The following is a 26,951-nucleotide window of genomic DNA, read 5'->3' as shown; positions in this document are numbered from 1 at the left end:
TTAGTAAAGACTAGATTCTTTGTAAGGAAAACTGACTGAACTGACTCTCTCTAACAGGATAGCCTCTGGCTGTGTGAGAAGACGTGTGAGAGTGGTATGCTGTCTTCCCCTCAGTATTCCCCAGAGGAACTGAGAGAGCTGTGGAGATTAAAGGAACTGTGTGGAGATCCTTGTAAATGTGAGGAGAGATGATGGACTTGCCTTTGAAGACACAGTAGTGTATACTGGTTGTGGAGAAGTGTACATTTGGATTCATTCTTGGAACAGTAAGGAATGTTAAGGTACCTTCTGGGTTGCAACTAAAGTGTAACAATATTTGCACATCCTTTTTGATAATTACACGTGGACTGATCCTATTCATTTTCTATATTATAGATGGTGATCTGACAAAAACCAAAATGTTTAAGATAAAATACTTCCTTTTTCTAAAGTCAAAGACCTACTTGTAATTAATAAATGCACAGAAGTATGCCAACTAGCCTGTCTTTTGTAAAGTACTACTGATTTAACTCAATGTAGAGCAGCACCAGGCCTGCTGCAGCAGGTGGCTGTGTGCTGAGGGGCTCCCTCATCTGCAGGGGCTGAGACAGCTAGGGGTTAGGATTTATGTTTAGTTTATACCATTGTCATTTTAGATAAAAACAGTATCCACGTTTGCTTATACCAAATCCTGAAGTACTGCAAACTTGTCCTGATTAAGAGGGATTTCTGATAGCTCAATGTGTTATTAGATATGAATCTGAGGATACACAAGTGAAAGTAAAGTAAGATTGAGGAACAGTACACTGAAGAATGTAAAATACACAGCAACACCTTGCAGTAAGTATGCTGAGAACTTATTTATATCATGGTATGTTTATGCTGTAGGGTAGAATAAAGGTCTGTCAGAGTTTGACCTTAAATAGTCTAAGGCTGTGTAGGTACTTCTCCAACTACTGCTGTTTGACTTTTGTTTGCTTTAAGGTCTTTGGAAGTAGGTGAAAAAAAAAAAGAGCAATAGCCTCTTTCAGTGCAACACTAATTTTGTCCTTTTTATAAGTGAAGTGATCACAACTCAATCATGTACTCAGTTCAGTCAAAACATTCTCACTGCTGCGGTGGCAGGGTAATATAAAAGCTTGGCAAAAGCATTATCTTGAGTTTTATTTAATTGGTTGAAGCACTATTTGGTGTCTCTCATGTCAGACAATTCAGCCAAAAGCAAATGCTTTCATGGAGACTGACAATTAAGTTTAGGAGGTAGAAGCACTGTGTAGCCATCTGGTGCCACATAGGAAATTCCTGTACTCCCATGTGTGTGTTCAGGCAGGGGCTGTCCATGCTGTCTGTGACTTCTGCAGATCCAGTGTTGACTTTTCCTTCACTCTTAAGAAGAATCCTTTCTTACCATCGTATTAATATGCAGTCTCCATTTTCTATTGAGTAAAATTGCAGAGTCTTTAAGTCGTTGTCTAGTTCAACTTCTTTTCCTTCCAGCTGGAATAAGAAAGGAAAACCACTCGATTATACTTAAACTGAAATCTGCCGTGTAAACCGAATACAGGTCGGGCAGTTGCAGTCAGCAGGGAGGATCTGTCATGTTGCAGGAATGAAATTAGCTCCTAAATTACAGCATGAAGATTGCACTCCTTAAGTGAAATCCATTTGGTTAGGTAATATTTTAGAACACGCTCTTGATCTTTAGCAGCATGCAGGATTTTATTGTTGAAATACCCATTTTTAACTCACTTTAGAACTTCTGTAGGACAGTTTCAGTTCCGAACCAGGAATTTTAAGTAGGCGATACAGCAATCCTTTGACCCTCTGAATAGTCATGGACTCTGTCAAGGGCACAGAAAGTTATTAGAAAAAATGCTGCTACCCCTGAGCTGTAGCAGAGTACCAGTGTTTCAACTACACTTGCTTATAGCAACAGTGAAAGGCTGTATTGCTGCTTCAGTTCTAACACTGCAATAATGTCTTTTGTAACTGAAACCATAACTGCTAATGGAAGTGAAAATGGTTTCATCTCTGGTGGACAGGACATGCTACTACCATGTAAGCACTTTGATCCCATATACCAAATTGAAGTGTTACTGCTTCACAACTTTCCTTTTTTGAGTCTGTATTTACTACATACTAGACTAAGTGACCTTTGGGACACGTATCAGTCAGGTTCTGACTACTTGCACCTGGCGACTGGTCCTTGAAGTTTTCCTTACAAGGAATTGGCTTTCACAGCACAAATAAGTAATTGTCACCGTGGAACTAGTGCTATTCTTAGAAATGGTATTACATTAATTAGTCCCAGCAGAGTAGTTTATGAAGTCAGTTACACAAAGGGGTATTTTTTGTACCAGAGGTACCTTGTTCCAGAGGTGAGACCTGTGTTTGCAATAGATATACTCAATATTATGGTTGAACTGTCACTTCTTTTGAAGCTTTACCTAAAGGCACAGCAATAGTGAGTTATTCCTGTAATACCACACATTGTACTTAGACAAATATTTTTCTATCAAACATTTTTGTAAAAGCTGTATCTGATTTTATGCAACTTGTGATAATAAATGTGGGGTTTATTTTACAATAAAGCCTGACTAAGTCTTTTCCGTTCTGACACATCTTTCCAAAACAGTCTGATTTAGAACAGTCTGCTCATTCTTGTCTCACTACAGGCACTAAAACTTCAGAAGACAAAATTGATACAGGTCAGAATTAGGTATCTAAATTAAGATACTGGCCCTCAATATCTACAGCTATGGATGACATTGTTGGCTCTTACACCTTCTTGTTATTTGGTTATCACATCCACCAAATTTCCTGCTAGTTAATTAGCCTTTGTCTCAGACACGTTAATCATGAAACCTGCAGCACAGGTCACAAGACAAGCATCAACTTTCAGTACTCAATCTGAACATGAAAGTAAACGTAAAGGTCAGAAAAATGACTTTCAAACAATTTCTACCTTTGACATTTCTTTATCTGACAGTCTTCAGGGACGACTCTCCCAGAAGCTGACAAAGCCAGCGGCAGCTGCCATTCTGCAATTCAGTTATTTGAGAAGGAGCTACAAATGTACTGCTTAAACACAACCCAAGACTTCTTACCTGGTAGCTTTTTCTCTACTGGCTTCTGTTCAGGTTTCTCAGGACATTCAATTGTCAAAGCTTAAGGAAGAACAGTGAGGCATTAATGAATGTTCTGTCAAGAGCACAGGGTCTTTTTAGTCTGTTCTTATTACAAGTTGTTTTCCCTAGCTCAGCCTGGTCTAAAAAAAAAAAAGGTGGCTTGTATCTGAGCAGCTAAGAGAGCATTATGAAAAATCAGAAGAAACTTTGTTAAAGTGATCAGGATTGTGTTCATCTTTGTTAAACCAGGGAAAATGTTTTACACATTATTCTGCAATACTTAGGATGTAGTTTGGTCAAAAGGAGTATTTACCTGAAAATGCTTACTTTCTAGTTAGCTTTTTAAAGGAACTTACAGTAGAATGGAAACCGCTTGCTCAGTTTAAAGCAGGTTTTTGACCCTCACTACCTCAAAGGCACCGCACAAGCACATTTAAAGGAATTGGTTAGCTTACTTCTTTTACAGAGATTAGAAGAGACAGCCATAAAAAGGGTTTCTATTATGTCTAGCCAACTAGATCCCTTGTTATGTTCAGTCTTCCATCTAAATGCATTAGAATATAATGCCTTAAGATACTATTTTGCCCATGGAATAAAAAAAAAACATCAGTTCTATCAACGTGAAAACAAAGCTAAGTGAATTTGTAAGTCTGAGATGTAACCTCATTTAAGTATGTACACAGCCTTAAATACCAAAGATACCAGAATTTTTTTAACCATTCTAAAGGTAAGAAGCTTTAAAATATTGCCAGAAAACAGTGCAGCTATTGACATCAAAATCACAAATGATTTCTGTAGGGAAGCCATTTGCACTGTCAGAATGGGAGGGTTTGATTGCCTCTATTCTGCATTCTTAATTAAGAAAATCATTTGGCTTGGGTTGCAGGGGAAATTATCTAAAGTACACAGAAGCAGGTGCCTGGGCAAACTTATTGATACAGTTCAGAGAAGAAGATTTACAAGCTGGAACTCTAATGTCTCAAAGGCTTTTGACCCTCTTGTTCTCCATATACATCCAGGAAGGACTAAGCTCACAAAATACTTTAAATGGAGAAGGAATAATTTTGACCATTCCTGGCCTCTTACTCAGAAGCTGATTTTTCAGAGTCAAAGGCTGTTGTCCTTTCAGTTCTCCTTCTTCAGGTGCACCATATTCTGTGTGAAGGAAAGTGCACATAAACATGAACCCTTCAAAGACTAAAATTCAACACTAGACCTAAGAGTACTGTGATGTCAGATCAGGCATCAACCTGCTGCCCGTTCCCTCAGCAGCTGGGACACACAGGAGGCAGGAGGCTTCTGAAATGCAAAGTGCTGCAGATGTGAGCCTTCACCAACTGCCAAAGCACTGGGGAAGGTGCACAGGCACGTGGGGTGGTGCAGGTGACAGGCACACGGAAGGGCTTCTTAAAATCCCCACTGTAAGAAAGGCCCAGGGGGAGAAGGTCAGTGCCTGCTCACCAGTGGAGTTACAGGGTAAATGCTCACAGGTGTCACCCCGAGGCACTGAGCCCAGAAGTGTGCAGTATGATGCTGCTGCCCCCCAAAAGCAAAGCCATTTGCACACAGGTCTGTCACTAGATGGACTTCCCTTAGGCAGCAGAAGCACACAGGAAAAGCATCAGGAGGAAGAGAATGTGAAGAGAGGTCAAATCAGTGCTACCACACTGCCAGGAATGGGAAAATGCTAGTTTTATGGTACTTGTACTTACTGAGACAAAGCAATGGGTATCTGGGATGGGCAGCAAGAAATTCTTCACTTGGTTTGTTTTTCTCTGGGTTCCAATTCCCACCAGCTGCTAACCAGTCATTTCCAAATATTTTGCGATAATCAAGCTCTGCTCCTCTTCTTTCAGCAGGAAGGATCTGTATGGACACAGGAATGGTGTGTTACATAGATTTGCTTCTCTAGAAAGCTGTAATTAATGACACTGACTCCTTGCTCTTACTTAGAGTAACATCTCCTTGTTGTTAGAACCCCTACCTCCATGTACTGATTGAGCCATAAATTTAGATCTAAGCAAAGCCACTACTGTACAGGATCACACAGGGATGTTTTTGTAGACATGGAACACATGCTGCTTCTGCTCTCTTTTACAACAAGGTTTGATTTGGGTTAGATAATGCTGCTTTCCTATTACAAAAGGCAAATGTATGCATTACTGTAACAAACAGATGCAGCTATGCTGCTTTCTCTTTCTTGTTTTTTTGGCCAGAGTATGCTGGCTTGTTTTTTATCATCCCTGCAAATTAAAATGACTCAGGCACTTGAAGAAAAACCACCAAACATCATTAGGTTGTGGACAGGTAGAGGTTGGTCTCTTCTCCCAGGCAACCAGCACTGGAAGAAGCGGACACAGTCTCAAGCTGCACCAGGGGAGGTTTAGGCTGGAGGTTAGGAAGAAATTCTACATAGAGAGAGTGATTGGCCATTGGAATGGCCTGCCTGGAGAGGTGGTGGAGTTACCATCATTGGAGGTGTTTAGGAGGAGACTTGATAGGGTGCTTGGTTGCATGATTTAGTTGATTAGGTGGGTTGGATGATAGGCTGGATGTGATGATCTTGAAGGTCTCTTCCAACCTGGTTTATTCTATTCTATTCCTGCACCTTGTCCTAGTGTCCACTGAGTTAGCAGCGTTCACAAACAGGGCTGCATCTTGTAGCCCTACTGAGTGCACCACTGACTAGGTGATGGAGAAGTTGGCACTTTACCTTTCCTGCACCCAAACAAACGGTAATCTTAAAGTGGAAACAATTCCTCAGGCAAAGACTTTGTTTTTCCCAGAGTCATGCCATTTGTTGAAATACCACATACCTCAGACTTGTTCAAAACCTCCAACAGACCTATCTTGGCAATAATTAGTTGTCTCAGAGTCTCTGGGTTCTTCTCTGTGTCCATGAAAGGGTTATTGTTACACTGCAGGGACCGCAAGCTTGGCAGTTTATCGAGCTCGTTGATAGATGACCACTGAAATGGCAGAGTCTTTTGAGGAAACTCAAAATATTCTTCATTTCAGAAGAATACACAGGAATGTTGACTTTTCCTGTACAGTGACCATGACCCAACTTTTGGTAGGCAGAACCAAGTACTTTAAAATTCAGTTAAGGAAAATACTGCACTGTGTTTAATAACTAACAAAAACCAGCCAACCAAAAAAAACCAACCCAACCAAACAAAAACCCAACATACAAACAAGCAAGGAGCTGCACAGCATTAGCATTAGAATTCTGCAAGAGGAATTAGGAGGTAGCCAAGGGGTACCACAAGCTACCATAGACATGTTTAACAGAGCTGTTACAGAACGCTTTTACGTTTTTTAACTATGCCTCTGTGTTAATCAAAGTAGTCAATAGTTACCTCAGGATCTAACACAGACAATCAAACTTTCAGAAAGCAAATTGCAAGTTACTCTTAAACCAAGAGACATGTATTTACAAGACATGAAACTATCATCATCAAACTTACCTGTGATATTTTATTGTCCTGTACCACAAGGTGCTTCAGTGAAGGAAACATTTTAGTCTTGCATCCTAGATAAAAGAGCACATTCTCCAGGTCATAGTGCAGACTGGAAGTAAACACAATTATCAAGCTAGAAATAACTACTCTTTTTGCATACCAAATTCAGCATCAGGGAAGTGTATAGAAAATATCCCAGTGTTTCTAAGTATTAGCTGTTCCAACCTGAAATGGAATAGATACAATGGTTACTGGGCTTGGCACAGGAAGTTGGTGGTTCTTTTGTTTCGGTCAAGACGTAATCTTTAAAGAAACCCAACCAATCATTTAAAAACTGGTAAACTTTTGAATGATGAATAACAACTGACAGATGAATAGCAGCACCACAGACAGTACCCAGACCTCAGTGAAGTGTTCCTGGAGTAAATGTATTCAGAGAACAAGTGCAGCAATTTCAAGCTTTCAGAATGGCTCTGGGATTTAAATGGTGTAATGTCTGCACTGAACACTGAAAGAAACAGGAAAACACAGCTGATGAACTCAGATGATGGCTCAGAGGCTGGGGCCACAAGCGGAACTTCGGTTTCTCTGATCAAGAAGGAGTTGGTCTCTTCTCCCTAGCAACCAGCACCAGAACAAGGGGACACAGTCTCAGGCTGCGCCAGGGGAGGTTTAGACTCGAGGTGAGGAGAAAGTTCGTCACCGAGAGAGTCGTTCGTCATTGGAATGGGCTGCCCAGGGAGGTGGTGGAGTCACCATCCCTGGAGGTGTTCAAGAGGAGATTGGACGTGGCACTTGGTGCCATGGTTTAGTCATGAGGTCTGTGGAGACACGTTGGACTTGATGATCCTCGAGGTCTCTTCCAACCTTAGTGATACTGTGATCCTGGGAACATTTATGCGGCACTGGGCCTCCCGGGGACAGAATTCAGCTGTCTCAAAAGGGCAGAAGGATTTCTGCACCTGTGTTGGCAAGGCTCACTGATAGGACTTTAAGGTTGACAGGGGAAAGGGATAAAACTAAGTTCACTGGAGATAAGCCTAGAGGTGGTGCGCCCATTTCAGGGGTGAAATTGATAGCCCAGCTCAAGTGCACCAATGCATGCAGCATGGGCAACAAACAGAAGGAAACAGAAGCCATCATGCAGCAGGACAGACATGACATAGTTAACCATCACACAAATGTGGTGGGATGACTGTCATGACTGGAGTGCTGCAGTGAATAGCTGTAAGCTCTTCAGAAGGGATAGGCAGGGAAGGAGGTGGTGGAGTGGCACTGTGTGTTAGGGAGGTTTTTGATTGTATAGAACTCAGAACTGTGATGATAAGGTTGAGTGCTTATGGGTAGGATTAGGATTAGGGGAAAGGCCAACAAGGCAGATACCCTGTTTGGAATATATTACAGACCACCCAGCTGGGATGAGGAGGCTGATGAGGCATTTTACAGGTGATTGGCAGAAGTCTCCAATTTGTCAGCCCTTGTTCTCATGGGGGACTTTAATTCACCATGTCTGCTGAAAATAGAACACAGCAGAGAAGAAACAATCTAAGATATTCCTGGAGCATGTGGAAGAGAACTTCCTGACATAGCTGATATATGACCTTACCAGGGGAGGTGCCTTGCTAGACCTGCTGCTTACAAACAGGGAAGGAATGCTAGGTAAAGGGGTGGTTGGAGGATGTTTTGGGCTTTGTGATCATGAAATGATAAAATTCTCAGTTCTTGGTGCAGTAAGGAGGGTGGTCAGTAATACCACTGCCATGGACAGACTTCATGGAGGGCAGACTTCAAACTGTTCAGGACACTGCGTAAGAGTCTCCTTAGGGAGACAGTCCTGAAGGGCAAGGGGGTCCAAGAGGGCTAGACATTGTTCCAGAAGGAAGTCTTAAAGGCTGAGGGACAGGCTGTCCCCATGGGTCATAAAATGAACTGTCAGGGAAGATGCCCAGCCTGGCTGAACAGGGAGCTCTTGCAGGGGCTCAGCAAAACTAGGAGAGCTGACCACCTTTGGAAAGAGGGCAGGCAAGTGAAGAAGAATACAGGCATCTAGATACACCATGCAGAGAGAACATCAGAAAAGCAAAAGCCTGGCTAGAATTTAACCTGGCCACTGCCATGAGGGGTAACAAAAAAGGTTTTTACAAATACATTAACAAAAAGAGAGCCAAGGAAAATGACCACCCTTTATTGGATGTAGGGGGGAGCATTGCTATCAAGGATGAGGAAAAGACTGAAGTACTTAATGCCTTCTTTGCCTCACTCTTTAATAGTCAGACCCATTATCCCCAGGGTGTTCAGCCTCCTGATAGGGATGGAGAGCAACACTAACTCCCCATAATCCAGGAGGAAGCAGTTAATAACCTATTATGCCACCTGGACACATGAGTTTGTGGAGCTGGATGGGTTTCACCCAAGAGTGCTGAAGGACCTGGCAGGGGAGCTTGCCAAACTGCTCCCCATCATCTATCAGCAGTCCTGGTTAACAGGCAAGGTGACAGACAATTGGAGGCTTGCCAACAAGACACCCATCTACAAAAAGAGGATCCAGGTAACTCCAGGCCTGTCAAACTAACCTTGAAGCTTATGGAGCAGTTCATCTTTAGTGCCCACACATGGCAGGTGCAAGACAACTGTGGGATCAGCACGGGTTCATGAAAGGCAGGTCCTACTTGACCAACCTCATCTCCTTCTATGACCAGGTGACCTGCCCAGTGGATGAGGCAAAAGCTGTGGATGATGTCTATGTGGACTTCAGTAAAGCCTTTGACACCATCTCCCACAGCATTCTCCTCAAGAAACTTGCAGCCTGTGGCACAGCCAGGTGGACTCTCTGCTGGACTAAAAAACTGGATGGATGGCCAAGCCCAAAGAATTGTGATAAATGAGGCGAAATCCATCTGGTGGCTGGTCACGAGTGGTGTCCCCCAGGGCTCAGTACTGGGGAAAAGGATCTGGGGGTGCTGGTGGATGACTGACTGAACATGAGCCGGCAGTGTGCCCAGGCTGCCAAGAAGGCCAATGGCAGCCTGGCCTGTATCAAAAACAGTGTAGGGAAGCGATTGTGCCCCTGTGCTTGGCCCTGGTGAGGCCAAGCCAAGGCCTGAGTACTCTGTTCAGTTCTGGGTGCCACAGCATAAGGAAGAGACTGAGTTCCTGAAGCATGTCCAGAGAACGTTTGTTTTGGTTTTTGTTCCTGGAAGCATGTCTCAAACTCTTTAAAGCTACACCAAAAAAAGCACTGAAACTTCCACGAGAGACCACCTTCTCCAGAGTTAATCATCATGAGCAGGTAACAGGAAGAATTATCACCACACTGGTTTACCTCCTTCCAACTGATCTTTGTTTTGCTTTCTTTACAAAGCGCAAATAAGCACAGACACCATAGGTGCAAACTGCTCACGGCAAGCATCCACCACCAATCTTGCCTCAGGTGTGACACCTTCCAAACTGCCCAATGGCTTTCTGCAGGCTCAAACTACACTGAGATGGCTGTGCAGCTGCTGCTGAACCTGCAGTAAACTCTCATGGTCAGAAAACTGCCCTAAGAAAGGACTTGCATAGCTCCTTTGCTTTGCCACTCGACACAAACTCTGCCGTCCTGTTACCTTGGTTAAAACACTGTGCATACTAACATACTAACCTTCAGTTTTGATTCATAAGCATATAATGAAAACCTAATACAGCTTAAGAATGCATTACTATACAACAAAGTAAGATTATACTAGAATAGCACAAATAATTCAGTCACTCTCCTGAAGTGGGCAAAATACTTCTATTTCAAGCTACCATAAATCTTACATGCAACATCAATACCATCACATTTCAGTCAAAGACTGTGGAGATGAATACCCAGGACAAAGAATTGCCACCAAATTTGTTAACAGCTACCTGGGGAGGTGTGCTATTAGATGCAGCTGATTTCCATCCAGTAACTGGTTGTCTGAAAGGTCTAGTAGCTTCAGGGCCTGCAGGACATTATCAGGCCTGTCACATTGGAAAAAACCAAACAAGCATAGAACATATTTGTTAATGAAAACACTTGTTTTCTAACTAAGTGTATGCAAATAAATGTGCACAATTACAGCTTGAGCTCGTTTCTCACAAACTGAAGTACATCACCTGAAGTTTGCATCATTTATTTCACAATTATGCCTTGGTGATGTAAACATTAGAGCAAGGCAGCTTTGTCTGCTACATAACTGCACATTCATTAGCCTGACGATAACTGACTTATGTTAGTTATCTTACCTTTCCAAAACAGTAATATTATTGGAAGTCAGGTGCAATTCTTCCAGTGCTGGCCATCCTGGAGCACAAAGAAGAACCTAAGAGCAAAACTTAATTTAATATAAGAAAAAATATTCCAGGAATTATGCCAATTATCCCCAAAACAGAAGCAAGCATGAAAGGTTTCCCCTAGCCCTCTCCTCCTTCCAGCTGACTTTCCTCTGTCTGGATCCACCAGCACACATAACATCAAATAGGTTCTGCACAGTCACAGGACTTGGGGTTCCAGGTTGGAGGCCAGCAGTTGTCCTACCTCAGGCGTTGTGACCTGGAAACTGAGCTTATTTATTCAATAGCATTGGAGTGATTAGATCTTCCCTCTGATGAGGTGAGAAAACATCAGTTAATACTCAACTGATGGTTCTGGAATTTCTGCACATCTCATCAGGTCTGACAGACTTTTTAAATGTCTTAATTTATCAGAGAATAGAACAGAATAAACCAGGTTGGAAGAGACCTTCAAGATCATCGCGTCCAACCCATCAACCAATCCAACACCACCTAAACAACTAACCCACGGCACCAAGCACCCCATCAGGCTTAAAGCCTCCTTTGTTACAAGCCTGTGCCAGCACATGAAACCACTGAAAATGAAGAACTGCATTAAGTCAGCTTATATCCTGAAACTTTTAAGTACTCTGAAGAAAACTAATCAGGTCAAAAAAGGCTACTACCTCTCCTCATAGGGCTTGTGCTCCAAACCCCCCACCAGCCTTGTTGCCCTTCTCTGGACACGTTCCAGCAAGTCAACATCTTTCCTAAACTGAGGGGCCCAGAACTGGACACAGTACTCAAGGTGTGGCCTAACCAGTGCTCAGTACAGGAGCAGAATGACCTCCCTGCTCCTGCTGGCCTCACTGCTCCTGATACAAGCCAGGATGCCATTGGCCTTCTTGGCCACCCAGGCACACTGCTGGCTCATGTTCAGCCTACTATCAACCAGTACCCCTAGGTCCCTTTCTGCCTGGCTGTTCTCCAGCCACTCTGACCCCAGCCTGTAGCTCTGCATGGGGTTGTTGTGGCCAATGTGCAGAACCTGGCACTTGGATGTGTTAAATTTCATGCCATTGGACTCTGCCCATCTGTCCAGCCTGTCGAGGTCCCTCTGCAGAGCCTCTCTGCCCTCCAGCAGATCAACACCTGACCCCAGCTTGGTGTCATCTGCAAACTTACTGATGACGGACTCAATACCCTCATCCAGATCATCGATAAAGATCTTAATGAGCATGGGGCCCAGCACTGATCCCTGAGGAACACCACTAATGCCTGCCTGCCAGCCAGTCACCAAGATCTCTTCAAGTGGCAGCATATGATTTGGGGCCCAACTGCTTCACACCTGAAAATATGAAACATCAACCTGTTGCCATATCTGCAACACATGTAAACTAACTCAGATCATCTAACAACTCTTCCTGCTGTTTGAAAAAAGGCCCACTGCTAACATGCTTGACAACAGGACATCATTCCTAGTAAGACATAGTATTAGGGGATAGTCATTTAAGTGTTTGCATGTTTCAGTCCCCACCTTTATTCTGTGCTATATCTGTTGCATATAAGCAGGCATCATATATTTCCAGGATTTCAGATGTACAAAGATACCAATCTGATCTCTTGTGAATGCAGAGATGCCAAAACAAGTACTTTGAGTCGTGAAACACGTTTGCATTTCCATTTGCGTTGGTACCAATATGTTGTGGTGGTAGGGCCAAATGGGCCCAATACAAACCCAGCCAGGACTTGGAATGTCTGGACACGGTCCCACTCTCCCCACTCCCTCCTGCAGGAGTCAGGTTAATGCAGGAAAAGGGACAAAAGAACAGGCACCAACACATCTGGTAACCAGAGTCTCCTTTTGAAGTAAGAGCATGTGTACTGGCCACTGCTGCTCCCAGACCAGGCCTATGTTCCTGCCCTTTATGGCCACAGCCTGGCAGAGTCCCATGTCGTTGGGTAACTGTTTGCTGGCTTCAGTTGCCCCATTGGCCTAATTGAATTTTGGGCAATAAAATAATACAGGCTGATTTCTGTTCACCCTGCCTTGCCTGAATTTGCCTTTGCTGGGACTTGCCTGCTTGGACTCACCCGGCCCAAGGCGCAGGATAGAAGCCACAAGCCCCACTCACTCAAGCCTGAGAAGCCATGAGCCTTAGGATCCAAGCCTCGCTTCCCTTGCAACTGAATTCGTGCCATGCCGCAGTTTACCCAGGAAGACACAAGAGCCTTTCACAAGAACATGTTGTACCGCCTGCCGTCCTGCTGGAGCCAGACCAGCCGCGAGACTGTGTGGCACCCTTACAGCCTTACCAGCTAGCATACAGCAGCAGCACTCCCCTATCTGGGTGGAACTCTCTGTGAGCAACTAATTCATCGCCTCCTGCGTTTACTGGTTCTTTTTGAACCTCCCCTGTGGCTGAGTGCCATACTGAGCCCAGGGATTCTCTTCTCTTTTCTGTTATTTCTTCCAGCTTGCTTAAAATTGTTAAAATTGTTGTATTGCCTAAATATTCATAAATTCTGTAACATATGTGCATAAAAACACAGATAAAAAATTAGTAACTACAAAGAACCAGGAAGTTTTCATTCACACAAGCCTTTGGGACATGCAATTGTATTATACTCCAGATGCTTTATGTGGCTGGGTAATTCACAAACCTAGATGTAGTCCAATGTTTCTCATTAAACTCCCATGCCAATGTAGCTTCCTGCGTTAGGCAGGAACTACATAACTAACACAATTATGCCACAGCGCCTTTGCTAAGGTTGATTCCATTTCACTAGAATAATATAATGCATAAATGTTTATTCTGTTTTCCTTGCCCCAGTAACCTAACAATATAAATAGAAACAAAGCCAGGAAAGGTTTTACCTCTGTCCATGTTATCTCAGTTTGATTAAGTGCCAGAACCTTCAATTTTGAAAATACACTGGATACAGAAGTTGATGTATGTGGAAACTTCATTTTGTTTTCACTGTGTAAAAAGAATCATTATTAGCATAACAGATAACTGCATTTAAGTCACTAATTTGAGATTACATATTAAAGGTAAAAACAGCACACAAAAAAAGTTAAGAAGCCACTGCCAAGGTGTCACATGTTTTAAAATACTACAAAATGTTCTTCTAGTTACATTCAAATGTATTCTTCCCTTATTTACTTTCCAGCTTCATGAATGCATATTAATTCATCTGTGGCACCCTCCCCCCCTTTTCCTCCTGTAAATTTTGAACATGAAAATGATTATTTTCACTATTCTTCAATGAAACCAAGTCAGAATTTGGCCTTAAAATCCTTAGTGTCAATTGAAAATGTGACAGGCTAGGGTCAGCGTGGCTGGAGAGCAGTCAGGTGGAAAGGGACCTGGGGGTGCTGGTTGATGGTAGGCTGAACATGAGCCTGCAGTGTGCCCAGGCAGCCAAGAGAGCCAATGGCATCCTGGCCTGCAACAGGAACAGTGTGGCCAGCAGGAGCATGGAGATCATTCTCCCCCTGTACACTGCACTGGTTAGGCCACACCTCGAGTACTGTGTCCAGTTCTGGGCCCCTCAGTTTAGGAAGGATGTTGACTTGCTGGAACGAGTCCAGAGAAGGGACCCGAAGTTGGTGAGGGGTTTGGAACACAAGCCCTATGAGGAGAGGCTGAGGGAGCTGGGGTTGCTTAGCCTGGAGAGAGGAGACTCAGGGGTGACCTTGTTGCTCTCTACAACTACCTGAAGAGAGGTTGTAGACAGGCAGAGGTTCTCCCAGGCAGCCAGCACCAGAACAAGAGGACACAGTCTCAGGCTGCACCAGGGGAGGTTTAGGTTGGATGTTAGGAAGAAGTTCTATACAGAAAGAGTGATTGCCCATTGGAATGGGCTGCCTGGGGAGGTGGTGGAGTCATTGGAGGTGTTCAGGAGGAGACTTGATGGGGTGATTGGTGCCATGGTTTAGTTGATTAGGTGGGTTGGATTGGTTGATGGGCTGGACATGATGATCTTGAAGGTCTCTTCCAACGTGGTCTATTCTATTCTGTGTACTGTACAATGAAGGCTTCAGAGGCTGATAATCTCAGCAGAGACCTTTTAAAAAAACCCAAAAATTGTATTGTGGGGTTTTGCCTTCAGTCTCATTGCCTTGCTGCCGTCTTCAGTGACTAGCAGGACCTCCAAACAGCTGAAATAATTGTGAATTCTTTCTTGTTTCAGTGAAACTATAGCTTTATTTAACAACATCCTCCCTCTGTTTCCAATGTAATGACTGTACATGGTTCATCACCATGATCCACAGTCCTTATCAGCATCATCACAGGACAGGAATAGCCTGGGTCTTGGGATACGTCAAAGTTTGGTTAAAGCATTATGGGTATTTCAGTTTGGTGTCAAGACACTGGTAGTAAAACAAAAGTAGACTTCTAAATAAAGACTTGCCTGAGCAATAAGAATTTATCAATAATAACAAAATCCAGAAATAAAGTTTTAAGACACTCTGAATGACTTCAAAAGGAATAAAAATGTATCTACCTTACAGCTTTCCTACATAGGAAAAAATACAAATCTAAGCTCATGAAAAAAACCAAACAGGTTTGCAAACAGAAGGCAATCAACTACTACTAAACCTAAATAAGAAATGCTAAGCAAGACTTTAAGTAATAAAGATGTTTTCTCCATAGCAGTGCCACCTCAAGGTCTTGGCTTCTTTGGTGGGGACCATATGCCAGCAGAGTCCCCACATCCTGTCAGTGCCATGCAAACTCTAGGCATGAGTATGCAGAGAATCTAACTTGCTCCACATGCACACAGCAAATTCAACTGTCTCCTGTGAAGCTGAACCAGACTTGCTGCATGCTTGAGATATAGGTGCATGTGAAGCCATTTGTGCCTTGGGGCAAGCTAAGCTTAAAAAGAAATCAAGAGAATAGTCTTCGATATCACAGACCTGTGTAAGGGCATCTTAATGATGCCGTAAACCTAAGTTTCTATACTTTGTTTCCTCATTTCTATGGAAGCATGCTTAGTAATTATTTTGCCTTCAGTTTAACTGCTTAAAAGAGTCTACAGCAACCTGTAAAAATCTGGAATACATTTTAATCCACTCTTCCTAGCCAAGAAGCAAATTTGTATAGAAATGATGAAATCTGTTACGTAGAACACGTTGAGAAATGCCTAAAGTCCTCTAAGTGTTTAATGGCTGGAAAGGGTATTCTGTTTTTCAGACATCTGGGATTTTGTCAATTTTGCAAAACTACAGTCAACATCCATCTTTCCTGAATACTTCCCCAGAACTTATTTTTTCTCCTAAGGTTCCTGTTTTCCCTTGAAAAGGAACGTCTGAAAAAAAAATACAGCACACAGAAGTTGTTTAAGGACAAGATCTGGGGCAGGGGGTGGGGGGAAAAGTAGTAAAAACTTAACTCATTAAAATGAGTGCTGAGGCATTCAGTTACCTTCAGAAAGCTGGCCTCTTATCTAAAAGAGTCTCTTCTTTTTTGTCTCTGCCCCAAAGGAATAGAAACCTAAATATGAATATTTATACCTGATATTAAGCGTTTCCAGGTTTTGAACTTGAGATGCAATAGCTGTTACTGTCTCCCAAGATGAGATCAGATTTTTTGATAGATTTATATGCCTGATACCTGAAATTTCACATTAAGAAAAAGAAACTTATCTCAAATCTGAACTTATTCAGAAATTAGAAAGAGGGCTTGGGTTTTGAATTCAGTAAACATAAACAGATGACACTTGTTTGGGCAAGGAGGAAATACGGATTGGTTACAGCAAATTTTATTTAGGGTTTGTGGTATGGAAAATGTGTTTGGTTTTCTTTATTAAAAAGCTTAACAAATCCTGAAGTGGATTAATTTGACAGGAACTCTTACCAGTCTGTATAAATTAAATAATACCTGCTTTGTATTTCTGTAACATTACTGCAACATGTAGTACACTGAATACATAGTTTATTATATATATTGGAAACCTCTGGTGCCTGCAGAACACATCAGTTGTAGTTTTAGGGGGATATCTGTTCTAGAGGTAGATTTTTAACACCACCATTGTTGGTACCTTCTGAAATTGCAGTCACAGTAGCAACCTATGACAATATTCCTATTTTTATCCACAATTTGCATTTCTTCTTGAAAATTGCAGGCATCCTCTTTTTAAACACTGCATGGAGTTTCTAAATCTGAACTGCAGTTGTAACCATGTTTAAAATGACATAACCATCATTTGCTGAAGCAAAAACTGGAACTCTAAACTATGTACATTATTTTTGGTATCATGCAATACAGCCAAAAAAAGGATACTAGCACATGTTCTGCTGATCTCTTCTTTCTGACCAACATGGCTCACTGCACACTCACGCACTGAGATATCTACCAGTTGATTCAGTTGGCTAAATGAAAGAGAACATTCTGTTAACTAATCCTCAAACAGAAACGGATACATTATACAAATACCTGGTTGTTACAACTGAGCACTACTAAAAAATAGGGTCTGATTGAACTACAACCCCCACCCCCTGAAGAAATGCCAACCAACCCTCATCCTACTGAGAAAAAGTCATAAACCAAACAAAATATAGCTAAGCAAATTTAAATTTAATTAGAGGTTCCAAGTTAAAATAGGTTTCTTGCAATACTTTTTGCAAGAGGTTCCAAATTGTTTAGGCATTCCTTATATCACTCATCAAAAAGGACAAAAAGAGCATTTTTGACTGCTTAGTGGATTATCAGCTCAGAAGGAGGCTGCCACCTACTGAAATTATACCTCTGGGCTGCTGAGGTCGTTTAGACTGCAATCCATTATACATCATTAAGTTACATTCAACAATGCCAAAAATGCCAGCTCCTGTCTGTAAAATAGGTAAATTATGAAGCTACAAGATTTGTCTCCGCCACCATAGTGCAGTTTGGCTTACTTTTAGAGATGGGACAATAGCATATGTGAGGCAGGCAGCCTTCTACCATTAAAAGGAACTACTACTTGACTAGTGAAACACTAAAACTTTATCTTAGATTTTCATATATTACGCTTGCCTTTGTTGTTCTGCAACAGAATCCATACCAATGAATTCCACAGTCTTCTTTCCAAATACAAATGCATTCTCTGCCCCGTGAAGAACATCTTGCTCATCATTCAATCCATACCGATCCTTTATTGCAGTAAGAAAATCTACTCCAAAATTTGCCTTGTTTGGCCGGATAAATGACCCTCCTCTAGGATGCCTAAAACAGAGAAGCCAGGAAAAGATGAAATATGAATCAAAAGAATAACCAGTCCCAAAACTACTTATTATTACTTTATTAAAATACTAGGAAACAAAGCAGTTTGAAGACATTTCTACAAGCTAATTTTAGATATCGCTGTTCACACTCAGTGAGACCAGGTAAGACTTGCACAGTATCTTTGCTATTTGACCCAAGAAGTTCACATTGTAAGATGCCACAAGAAGCAAAGCACTGGATCTCCACATGTGCTTACACATTGAAATAACAATGTCAGTGCCATTAGGGGACATAAAAGCTCTGTTGGAAAATTAAGCTTCTGCGTATGGATAGTCACGCAGCTACCCAGTGCACACAACAAATGTGTCTGGGGTCTCAGCACATCCTAAAGACGCACTGGAACACACAGAGTAATCACTACCTCATTATCCTTGACTTGAAGAATGCAGCCTTGTCTTTCCATTTACACAAATGACACAAGATGCAAATTGTACCTCTTGAAACTCTCATACAAACTCAAACTTTTAAAAATTCTAACTCAGTAATAATCTTGAAACTGAATATTCAACAGAATTATCCACTAATGTGTGTTCCACGCAGTTTAAACTGTTTCCTATTTTTTCTTGAGCACTGCAAAAAAAATGGGATTGCTTGACAATTTCTTGCCATGCCTTTGCTTTGACAATTTCTATCACAGTTAGTAAGGAAAAATGGTATCAAGAAAGAACAGACAGAGACAAGTTGTGGGAATGGTATCACAGAGCAGATGGAGGATTTGATAGAAGAATTAGCCAGAAAACAGCAGGAAGAAAATTGGGAGCTATGATTAGCTGTTTGGCTTCCAGTTAAGAAGAGTACAGGCTTTAGTTGAGAAGTACCCAGGAGGAAGAACTCACTTATGTAAATAAAACTCCTCTTTTCAAAACATCATGTAAAAGCCAAGTGGCAAATTAGCAAACCATAATATAAACTGCCAATGCTACAGAGTTTAAAACAATCTCTCAGAAAACCATTAACTAAGAGACTCTTAATCCCATGCACCTATTAGAAGTAGATGGAATAGCTTGGCCATCATCTATTCACATTTTTAATGAAAGTAAATAATTGGTACTGGAAATTGCCTGTGCCAGTTGTACTCATTAACATTTCTAATACTCATTCAAGTACTCTCATATCCTAAAGGAGGATATGGGTGGAAACCAGATGTTATTTGCTTTAAAAATATTTTCAGTCTAGCATTGTAGTGATTAGAGTGCAATGATTACAAAACAAGCAGAAAGACATACTCTTAGGGAATTAAATCCAGTGTGTACTTTCATGTTCCACAAGCATTTTCAATGCTCTACATTTTAAATCTAGTATCCTTAAGTCTTTTCTTCTATTCCTTTGAAGTTCTTCAGAGCTTGCAAGCATTCAGCTAGTTTAAATGTCAAAAACTTCCTCAAACACAAAAATTATCTGACTTTATCTGAACACCACTTCTTAAAACAATAAATGACATTTTCACCACCTGAACTATATACATGGCTTACCTATGAACCATGCCTCTTTTGCATTTAATTAGGTAAAAGCTTCATATATGGCAGATAGTGCAAGACTCTACTTGTGACCCTGAAAAGAATCTTGTACGCTTGTCTATCTGTAATTCATCCTAGGTCTTGCTGTATGTTTATTCTAATCTCTCGCTTCCTTGATTCTCCCCATTTCGCCATCACCATCTCTGTATTCAACAGTTCTGCTGCTTTTCTTTCTATGCTCTCCCCAACCCTCTCACTAGAGCTAATCTAGACCCTTACATTCACATCCCTCTTGTGATGCCATTTATCCCTGGCACAACCAAGCCCTTTGGTCTTCTCCATCACCATACCCATTCCTAAGCCCATTTCTGTCCTTTCAGGTCACCATTTCTACTGGCATCTCCTTCCTCAGTGATTGTTTTAGAAGCTAGTTCTACCCCTATAAAAAAATGGCAAAGGAAACTAGCCATCTGGCCCCTTGCCATCTGAAGCTACAAGAAAAGCATGATGCCTTTCTCATAAGGTCCTTCCACTTTTTGATTTTGTCCTTGCAAGATCAGAGGGTTTCTCTCTCCTGTTCCAGTCACTTCCAAGCACTGTGCATGCTCTGTGTATATTCAAATCCATTCCAAAGCCTAAGGCTTTTTTTTTTTCAGTTCCACTTTATTAATTTGATCTATTTTTTCAAGAACTGTCAGACAGAAGGACAGAGAATGAGACTGCAATAGAAACCTATTTTCAGGCAAAATGATTGTGCATTTAAGGAGAGAGGTAACATTATCTATAACTCATTTTCCCTCAAATACTCTCCCTGTATTCGCTTTCACACTAGGGAACAGGAACTGTACAAGCCAGATGTACATACCAAACAACCAATGTGCAGCACCTGGACACACGAAAAAGCACAGCTATGAGCAAGTATTTTCCATAATTAAGAACTAAACAGCATAAATCCTTATCCAGAGTGTCATTCAGCATGCATTTCACGAGATGGAAGAAGATGCATACTACTGATTAACCTGACTTAAGCTGAATATTCAGAAGTCTGAAAACCGGAATTTGATTCCACATGTCTACAATGTCACACAGTTGGGACAATGTTCAGAAATTACATAGTACAAGATATGTCCCAATTTCCCTAAGCAGCAGAAAACGTGGAATATGCCCAAGTAAAGCTCTGACAACCAGCTGGCACTGGTAAACACTGAAACTTCTTAATGACTTTTAAAATAGAGTAGTTGACCCCAGTCTCAGAAGTTGGCTTGTAAGACATTTCCTATTCATGATTTAGTAGCCTGAAGCAATAAAACCCCTCTGCTTGCACATCCAGGGCCCTTGAAAGATATTTATTGAAATTTAGATTAGCTATCAGCTTCTACTGGCTAATTATTTCCCTGTATAAAGAAGAAATCTGGCATCATTTTTCTTAGCTAATGCAAAGCAAAGCTGTAGCGCTGGTCATCATTAAACTTCTATATGGTGACTCTTCATGTGTTAAGAGAAACACCACATATAGATGCTTCACAGTACCTGAAGAATAATGCAGTAGTACATAAACTGTGTTACGCCAGCAGGTACACCTGTGAGCTGACTGACTGCAGAAGCAAGCTTTTAATTGAGGAGAGGGCTCTTGGCTTTATAAACCTAGATAGTAAAAGTGGGTGGGAGGGCTTCTTCGCCTGATACCTCCTGTTTGCAATGATTATCTCTAGGTAATTATCATCATGACTGCGGCTCACACACTGCAAAGCTCCTAAGTTATCATAGAACATAATCAGTTGAATCCATGCATGTCTTTTCTAGACAGGATTTGAACAGACCAGACTTTTAGAAGACTCTACACATTGTAGTACAGAAAAGCCTTCCATGTTTTGAACAGTCTGTGGCAACTGTGGCATCAAACAGTGCTTGCAACACCTAATGCTAACTTGCTGTGATGTATCAAATTCCTCACTGCACAACAGAAGCTTTGCAAACACTTGCAAGTACTTGAAGTTCTTGAGAGTTTACTTTAATCAAACAGATATGAAATCTGAGTAAGCTTTCACAAAACACAGTAAAAAAGACCTATGCAGTTCCAAATGCTGTCTTTAGGTTCTGCTGATGCACAAGACATACTTCAGTAGCGGTTAGGGACAACAGTTTTGTTTCAACACTGTTCCATTTATAGCAGGAAGCAGGAATCTCTGATGGTTACGGTGACACACAGCAACACAGTCAAAATCTCCTAATTGAGACCTAAAGTTAAAAGGAATCTTGGAACGTATCCTTCCCCTTGCTAAATGACAATTGCTTTTTCTTCCTGTATTGGAAGAGTTTGTTTATGCTCCAAGTAGATACTGCTGGAGCTGAATCTGTCATTCTTGAAGAAGAGATAGTCTAATTAATATAAACAGATCTTCTTTTGGGCAGGAATATAAATATCATGCAAACAGTAACATCTAACTGGTCACAACTGCTGTCTGTGAATTTAAAAACGTGCCCACATGCCAACTATAAAACTCACTGAAGAAGGAAAAAGTGAAAACATGTCATGCCTTTGCCAAGACAAAGAAGTTCCTCTGGTAATGAGAGCCTGAAATTCAATTTTATTTTGCTCTTATCTTTTCATTTTGAAATGTCACTCTGAAAGACATTAAAGATTGGTACATGAACCAGTCTGCACGGAGAAAGCTACGTCTGCGAGACATGGTTGACTGCCCGAACTATTATTTATTCTCTTGGATTCCAGAAGGACTTTCTCTGATCAGAATACAAAGAACAGGTATTGTAAGAACAACATGTTGAAAGATCATTATATTTAAATTGAAGGGTATATGCAGTTTCACTCAAAAAAGTGGATTTCTACAATAAGAATTGAGATTACTATCCGAGATCTGATCTCCTGAAGCATGCTAAAGGTTGCTAGAAAAGCAAGAGTCTATACATATATCAATATTGTATGCACACAACTGTAAAGCACTGGAGTTGCTGAAAAACATCCATATCATGTTGTTTCTTCTGTACAGGAAGATGCATAATGCCAGTCAATTACTTTTATTATTTTTCCTATAGCACAATATAACTAGCTTGAACTTGGAAACTGCTTCAATAAAATACAAAGAATTTAAGAAGAATCTTCTGCTAATATAGTCATTCAAAGGACCTGGTTGCTCTAAAACCATAATTTTAAAGTCTTCAGCTAAGAAAAATCCATCAGTGTTGACTTCCCCCCCCCACCTTTTCACTGTGTGCTTATCCTCCTTACACCTTGCTTTATTATTATTACTAGATTAAAGGAAAAAATATCCAATCCTCACAAGTGCATATTTATTTACTTATTTTTTCTGAAGAATGGATTTTGATTTATTTCCTGATAATGAGGTCTCTAGGGCTTTCACCTTACACAAATGTAGAAGTTAAGAAGATACAGACTAAGAACTTTGATTTGTGCTACTGAACATAATCCACTCCCCTCCCTGTTTATGCTGATTTGGCTACAAGTAAAGGATAGAATTTTAATTTTGTATTTTGTAATAAATTCCTCTGCTGATTTAGTCTGAGACCTGCTGTCTTGAGAACAGCTTTGATTTGAACGCATAATGATGTACCTTCTTTAATAACCCCCGAGCTGCTGTCAGGTCTCAATACAGATACAGTAGCCTCCTTTGCTACCTCAGAGAATTCCATTTGTCTCCAGAAGACCTCCTGACAGATTGAACGTTAGACATCCTACCCCCACAATACCAAAATAATGACTTTAGTACCTCCTTTTTTCCCCCTTCTTCTCTGTTACATGTTACGGTAACAGTTCCAAGTCCCTTCCATATCATATTCCTGTATACAAAGACTCATCTACTCAAAAATGCAAATGATCACAGTGGGAAAAACACATGCTCAAAGGTCAGTAAACACAAGCACAGTTACTGTGTGTTTTAATTATCCTTTTGGAAGACATTCTCGTAACAAAATGTCTCTGTTGAATCATCCATTGAGAGCAAAGAGAACTACACGTATAAACACAGCACTTCTGGCTCTGGTAAAACCACCGCTACACACTTTCCTTGCTCACACCTCTCCAGCCATCTGCTATTAGACAGTATTAGAGGCAGGAAACTAAGCAAAACAAATCCTTGGAGTGATTTCATTCAGCTTTTCTTATGACTTTCAATTACATACAGGTTGGGGGCCGGGTGGGGTGGGGGGTGGAGAAGATGATTTCCTTATCCTCTCAATGGATTTAACTTTTCCAACATAATTAACGCAAGGAATTAATTTCAGAAAAAAGTTCTGTTACATTTTCCAACAAACCAAAGCAAAAACATATCCACGAAGCAAAACCACAAACAACTTTTAATTTTCTTGGTTTGTCATATTTCAAAAAGCATTCTATTAATTCTGAGTGCTCACTGTCACAGGATTTGATTTATATTTAACTCATTTCTATTGAATGAGCACTTGAACAGTTAGAAACAAGTTGTAATCAAGCTGCCCTTTCATAGTTATGACTAGCCTTGGAAAGCAGAAGGTGGAAAAACCTAGAAATCTCTCCATTTCCATTTGTAAGACTGGCTGTGATCAAGTGGCCAAAACTAGCATCCAGGTATAACCATATCCTTACTTGAAAAGCTGCCAATAGCAAGTGGAGCAAATGGTTGGGAGAAAAAAGACAACAGGGCAAGTATTTTAATGATATAGAGAATATTCTCTCATCCTTCACCACTTGAGTGTTCAGGAACTTACTAAGCTAGCAGCCCTTAGTATTTAAGAGTCATTGATGACTTTTCTATGAATTCATCCATTACTTTTTTTTAAACTCACCAACTTTTAGCTGCTGCAGGGTCCTCTGACATGGAGCTCAACAGCTGGTGGACCATAAAGTCCCACATTCTTCAATTCCACACATGTTAAGTGCCCAAGTCTTTACATGTAACACATGTATACACTTAAAAAAACCCATACAGCTACGCTGCTTTTTGCTTATACTAAATACAAGTGAGCATACTTAACACCATCTGCGTTACAAACTTAATCCAAAGCATTACCAGAAATGTGGTAATTTCCCTTAACAAGCTAAATGCAAGTCACTTTAAGTGCAAATATGAACAATACTTGAGACAATTAATATGGAATAATATTTCACTTCAGAATTACTTAAAGTAGGACATACTGATTTCCTTACTAAAGCTACACTATAGTGTCCAAAAGTCACATTACATACATTAAATACCACGTATTTTCCAAGTATGTACCATATTCTAATTCCTTTGAGTGGATTAACAACATCTCAGCAGCCTTTACAGCATAGCATTTAGATTTATTATTTATTTAATATGAGCCAACTGACACAGAAAGGTTTGCCTTAAAAACTATGACGGTCTTCTCAATACCTCTGACATGCCAACACTGTGAATAACTCACCTGCACTTAAAATACTGTGTTCCTTCATAGGTACCATCATGCTTTCCCCTCTGAGGATCATCCCATTCCACACCAAGCCAAATTCCTGAAAAACATGGTACATACATTTTCAAATGTATAGCAGCATAGCCACAGAAGTCACGGTTGGAAGGGACAGATAAAGTTCCTAACCTTCTCACTCAAAGCAGATGATTACAGCGCTAAACAGATCAGCCAGGTAAATCTTTACCTTCATCACTCTAAGGTAACCCAGTACAACATGCATCTTGCTTGACACAGGAGTTCACCATTGGCTCATATTCATGACAGTATATTCCCTAAGTCCCAAGTCTTTCATAACAGACCATACTGGTTGATCCCTTGTTTGTACAGATATATGGGTTTATTTCACACTACACGTGGAAATTTATCTTTCTTGAATCTCTTAGGTCCAAATCTACTTTATACAGTTGCTCTAGATTGCAGTTCTACCTTTAGTCACATCAGCCAGTTGAAGGTGAATGTTGTTCATTATCTGAGACATTGATGAACATGCTAAACAATACAGATCCCAGCATTATTATTATTAGAGAGCGGCCAGCAGGAGCAGGGAGGTCATTCTGCCCCTGCACGCAGCACTTGTTAGGCCACACCTTGAGTACTGCGTCCAGTTCTGGGCTCCTCAATTTAAGGAGGATATGGAGATGCTGGAACATGTCCAGAGAAGGGCAATGAGACTGGTGAGAGGTCTCAAGCACAAGCCCTATGAGGAGAGGCTGAGGGAGCTGGGGTTGTTTAGCCTGGAGAAGAGAAAGCTCAGGGGAGACCTTATTGCTGTCTACAACTACCTGAAGGGTGGTTGTAGCAAGGTGGGCGTTAATCTCTTCTCCTATGCAACCAGTGGCAGAACAAGAGGACACAGTCTCAAGCTGTGCCAGGGGAAGTTTAGGCTCGAGGTGAGGAGAAAGTTCTTCACAGAAAGAGTAAATGGCCAGTGGAATGTGCTGCCCAGGGAGGTGGTGGAGTCACCGTCCCTGGAGGTGTTCAAAAAGGGATTGGACATGACACTTGAAGCCATAATTTAGTTGTCATGAGGTGTTAGGTATTAGGTAATAGGTTGGACTTGATGATCTCCGAGGTCTTTTCCAACCTGGTTGATTCTATGAATCTAGGATTTATTTCTGATGTACATTACCAGATATATAGTCATTAACTAGCACTTTTTCACTTGACAGACCTGTGGACTTTCAAGCCACTGAACAGTTCATTCATCTGGCTTGTATTTCTGTGGATTCCAAGTAAGATTCTTTATAGAGACACTGTAAAAGACTTGAAGGCAAGGAACATTACATCTAAGCATCAGCAACCTACCCATTTTGTCATTGCAGTTTTGCAAAGATGACATATAGTGTTCTCACAATCAGATTTGTCAGATATTCCAGTAAGCAGGCCTAAGTCTTACTTGTCCCCATTATTCTGAACATGTTACTGAAAGAGTGTTTAGTCTATTGATCTGCTGCTGTGTCTCTCCTTCCCAGACTATGCCAGTACACAGAGATCAGGGAACTCTTGAGTTCATAAAAACTAATAGAAAAAAGAAGGCCTAAGATTTTTGCCTGTAAGAAAAAAATTAAACCAATTTCAACCAAAAGTACTTCTTATTCTCCTTTTGACAAGTGTAAAAACACTTCTAAAAACCCCCAACAACTTATCTAGATTAGAAGTTGCTAAATTTACACAAGAACAACAAGGGAAAAAAAATTCAAACTGTAAATTGCCACATTCTTCTTGACATTTTTGTCCCCCTTAATTAAGATCAGAATTAGAAACTTGAAAACAAACATTAAATGTAAAGGTAACTTACTACTGTGATGCTCACCTGCTGTAGGAGGCACACTGCCAACATAGCGCACAGTTGCATACTCCGCGCCACACAATATTCTTCGACCCAGCACATCAGAAGGCATCCAGGCAGTCATCGCGGGACGGCTCGCAGAG

The 26,951-nt window shown here is 41.1% G+C and overlaps 2 protein-coding genes across 3 annotated transcripts in view; one reads left to right on the top strand and one right to left on the bottom strand.

Annotated features, from left to right (window-relative positions):
* B3GALNT2 (beta-1,3-N-acetylgalactosaminyltransferase 2) overlaps positions 1-996 on the top strand; it is a 31,170-nt gene extending 30,174 nt beyond the window's left edge. For both annotated transcript variants that reach the window (XM_054162275.1, XM_054162274.1), the window contains exon 12: positions 58-996. In XM_054162275.1, coding sequence (XP_054018250.1) covers positions 58-192 — 135 coding nt within the window. In that variant the 3' untranslated portion in view covers positions 193-996. The remainder of the gene's footprint in view (positions 1-57) is intronic.
* TBCE (tubulin folding cofactor E) lies at positions 989-26,951 on the bottom strand. The gene is made up of 16 exons (XM_009906315.2): positions 26,833-26,951; positions 24,975-25,059; positions 17,869-18,057; positions 17,137-17,225; positions 16,368-16,467; positions 13,722-13,824; positions 10,817-10,893; positions 10,457-10,552; positions 6,729-6,793; positions 6,575-6,639; positions 5,924-6,076; positions 4,820-4,973; positions 4,194-4,262; positions 3,087-3,146; positions 1,729-1,820; positions 989-1,476 (listed from the first exon to the last, which is right to left on the bottom strand). The coding sequence occupies exons 1-16, from the start codon at positions 26,930-26,932 to the stop codon at positions 1,384-1,386; spliced, it is 1,590 nt and encodes a 529-aa protein (XP_009904617.2). The 5' UTR covers positions 26,933-26,951; the 3' UTR covers positions 989-1,383.

This window comes from Dryobates pubescens, chromosome 6, assembly GCF_014839835.1.
Source record: "Dryobates pubescens isolate bDryPub1 chromosome 6, bDryPub1.pri, whole genome shotgun sequence".
NCBI lineage: Eukaryota > Metazoa > Chordata > Aves > Piciformes > Picidae > Dryobates > Dryobates pubescens.
Note: the sequence above shows the minus strand (reverse complement) of the source record. Positions and strands in the feature narration are given on the sequence as shown.

Excerpts from the sequence above, each read along its gene's own strand:
- TBCE (XM_009906315.2), bottom strand. The coding sequence starts at position 26,932 with ATGACTGCCTGGATGCCTTCTGATGTGCTGGGTCGAAGAATATTGTGT. Across the intron at positions 10,553-10,816 it reads AATATTACTGTTTTGGAAAG|GCCTGATAATGTCCTGCAGG; the intron begins GTAAGATAACTA and ends CCAATGTGACAG. Across the intron at positions 4,263-4,819 it reads ATACCCATTGCTTTGTCTCA|AATATGGTGCACCTGAAGAA; the intron begins GTAAGTACAAGT and ends TCCTTCACACAG.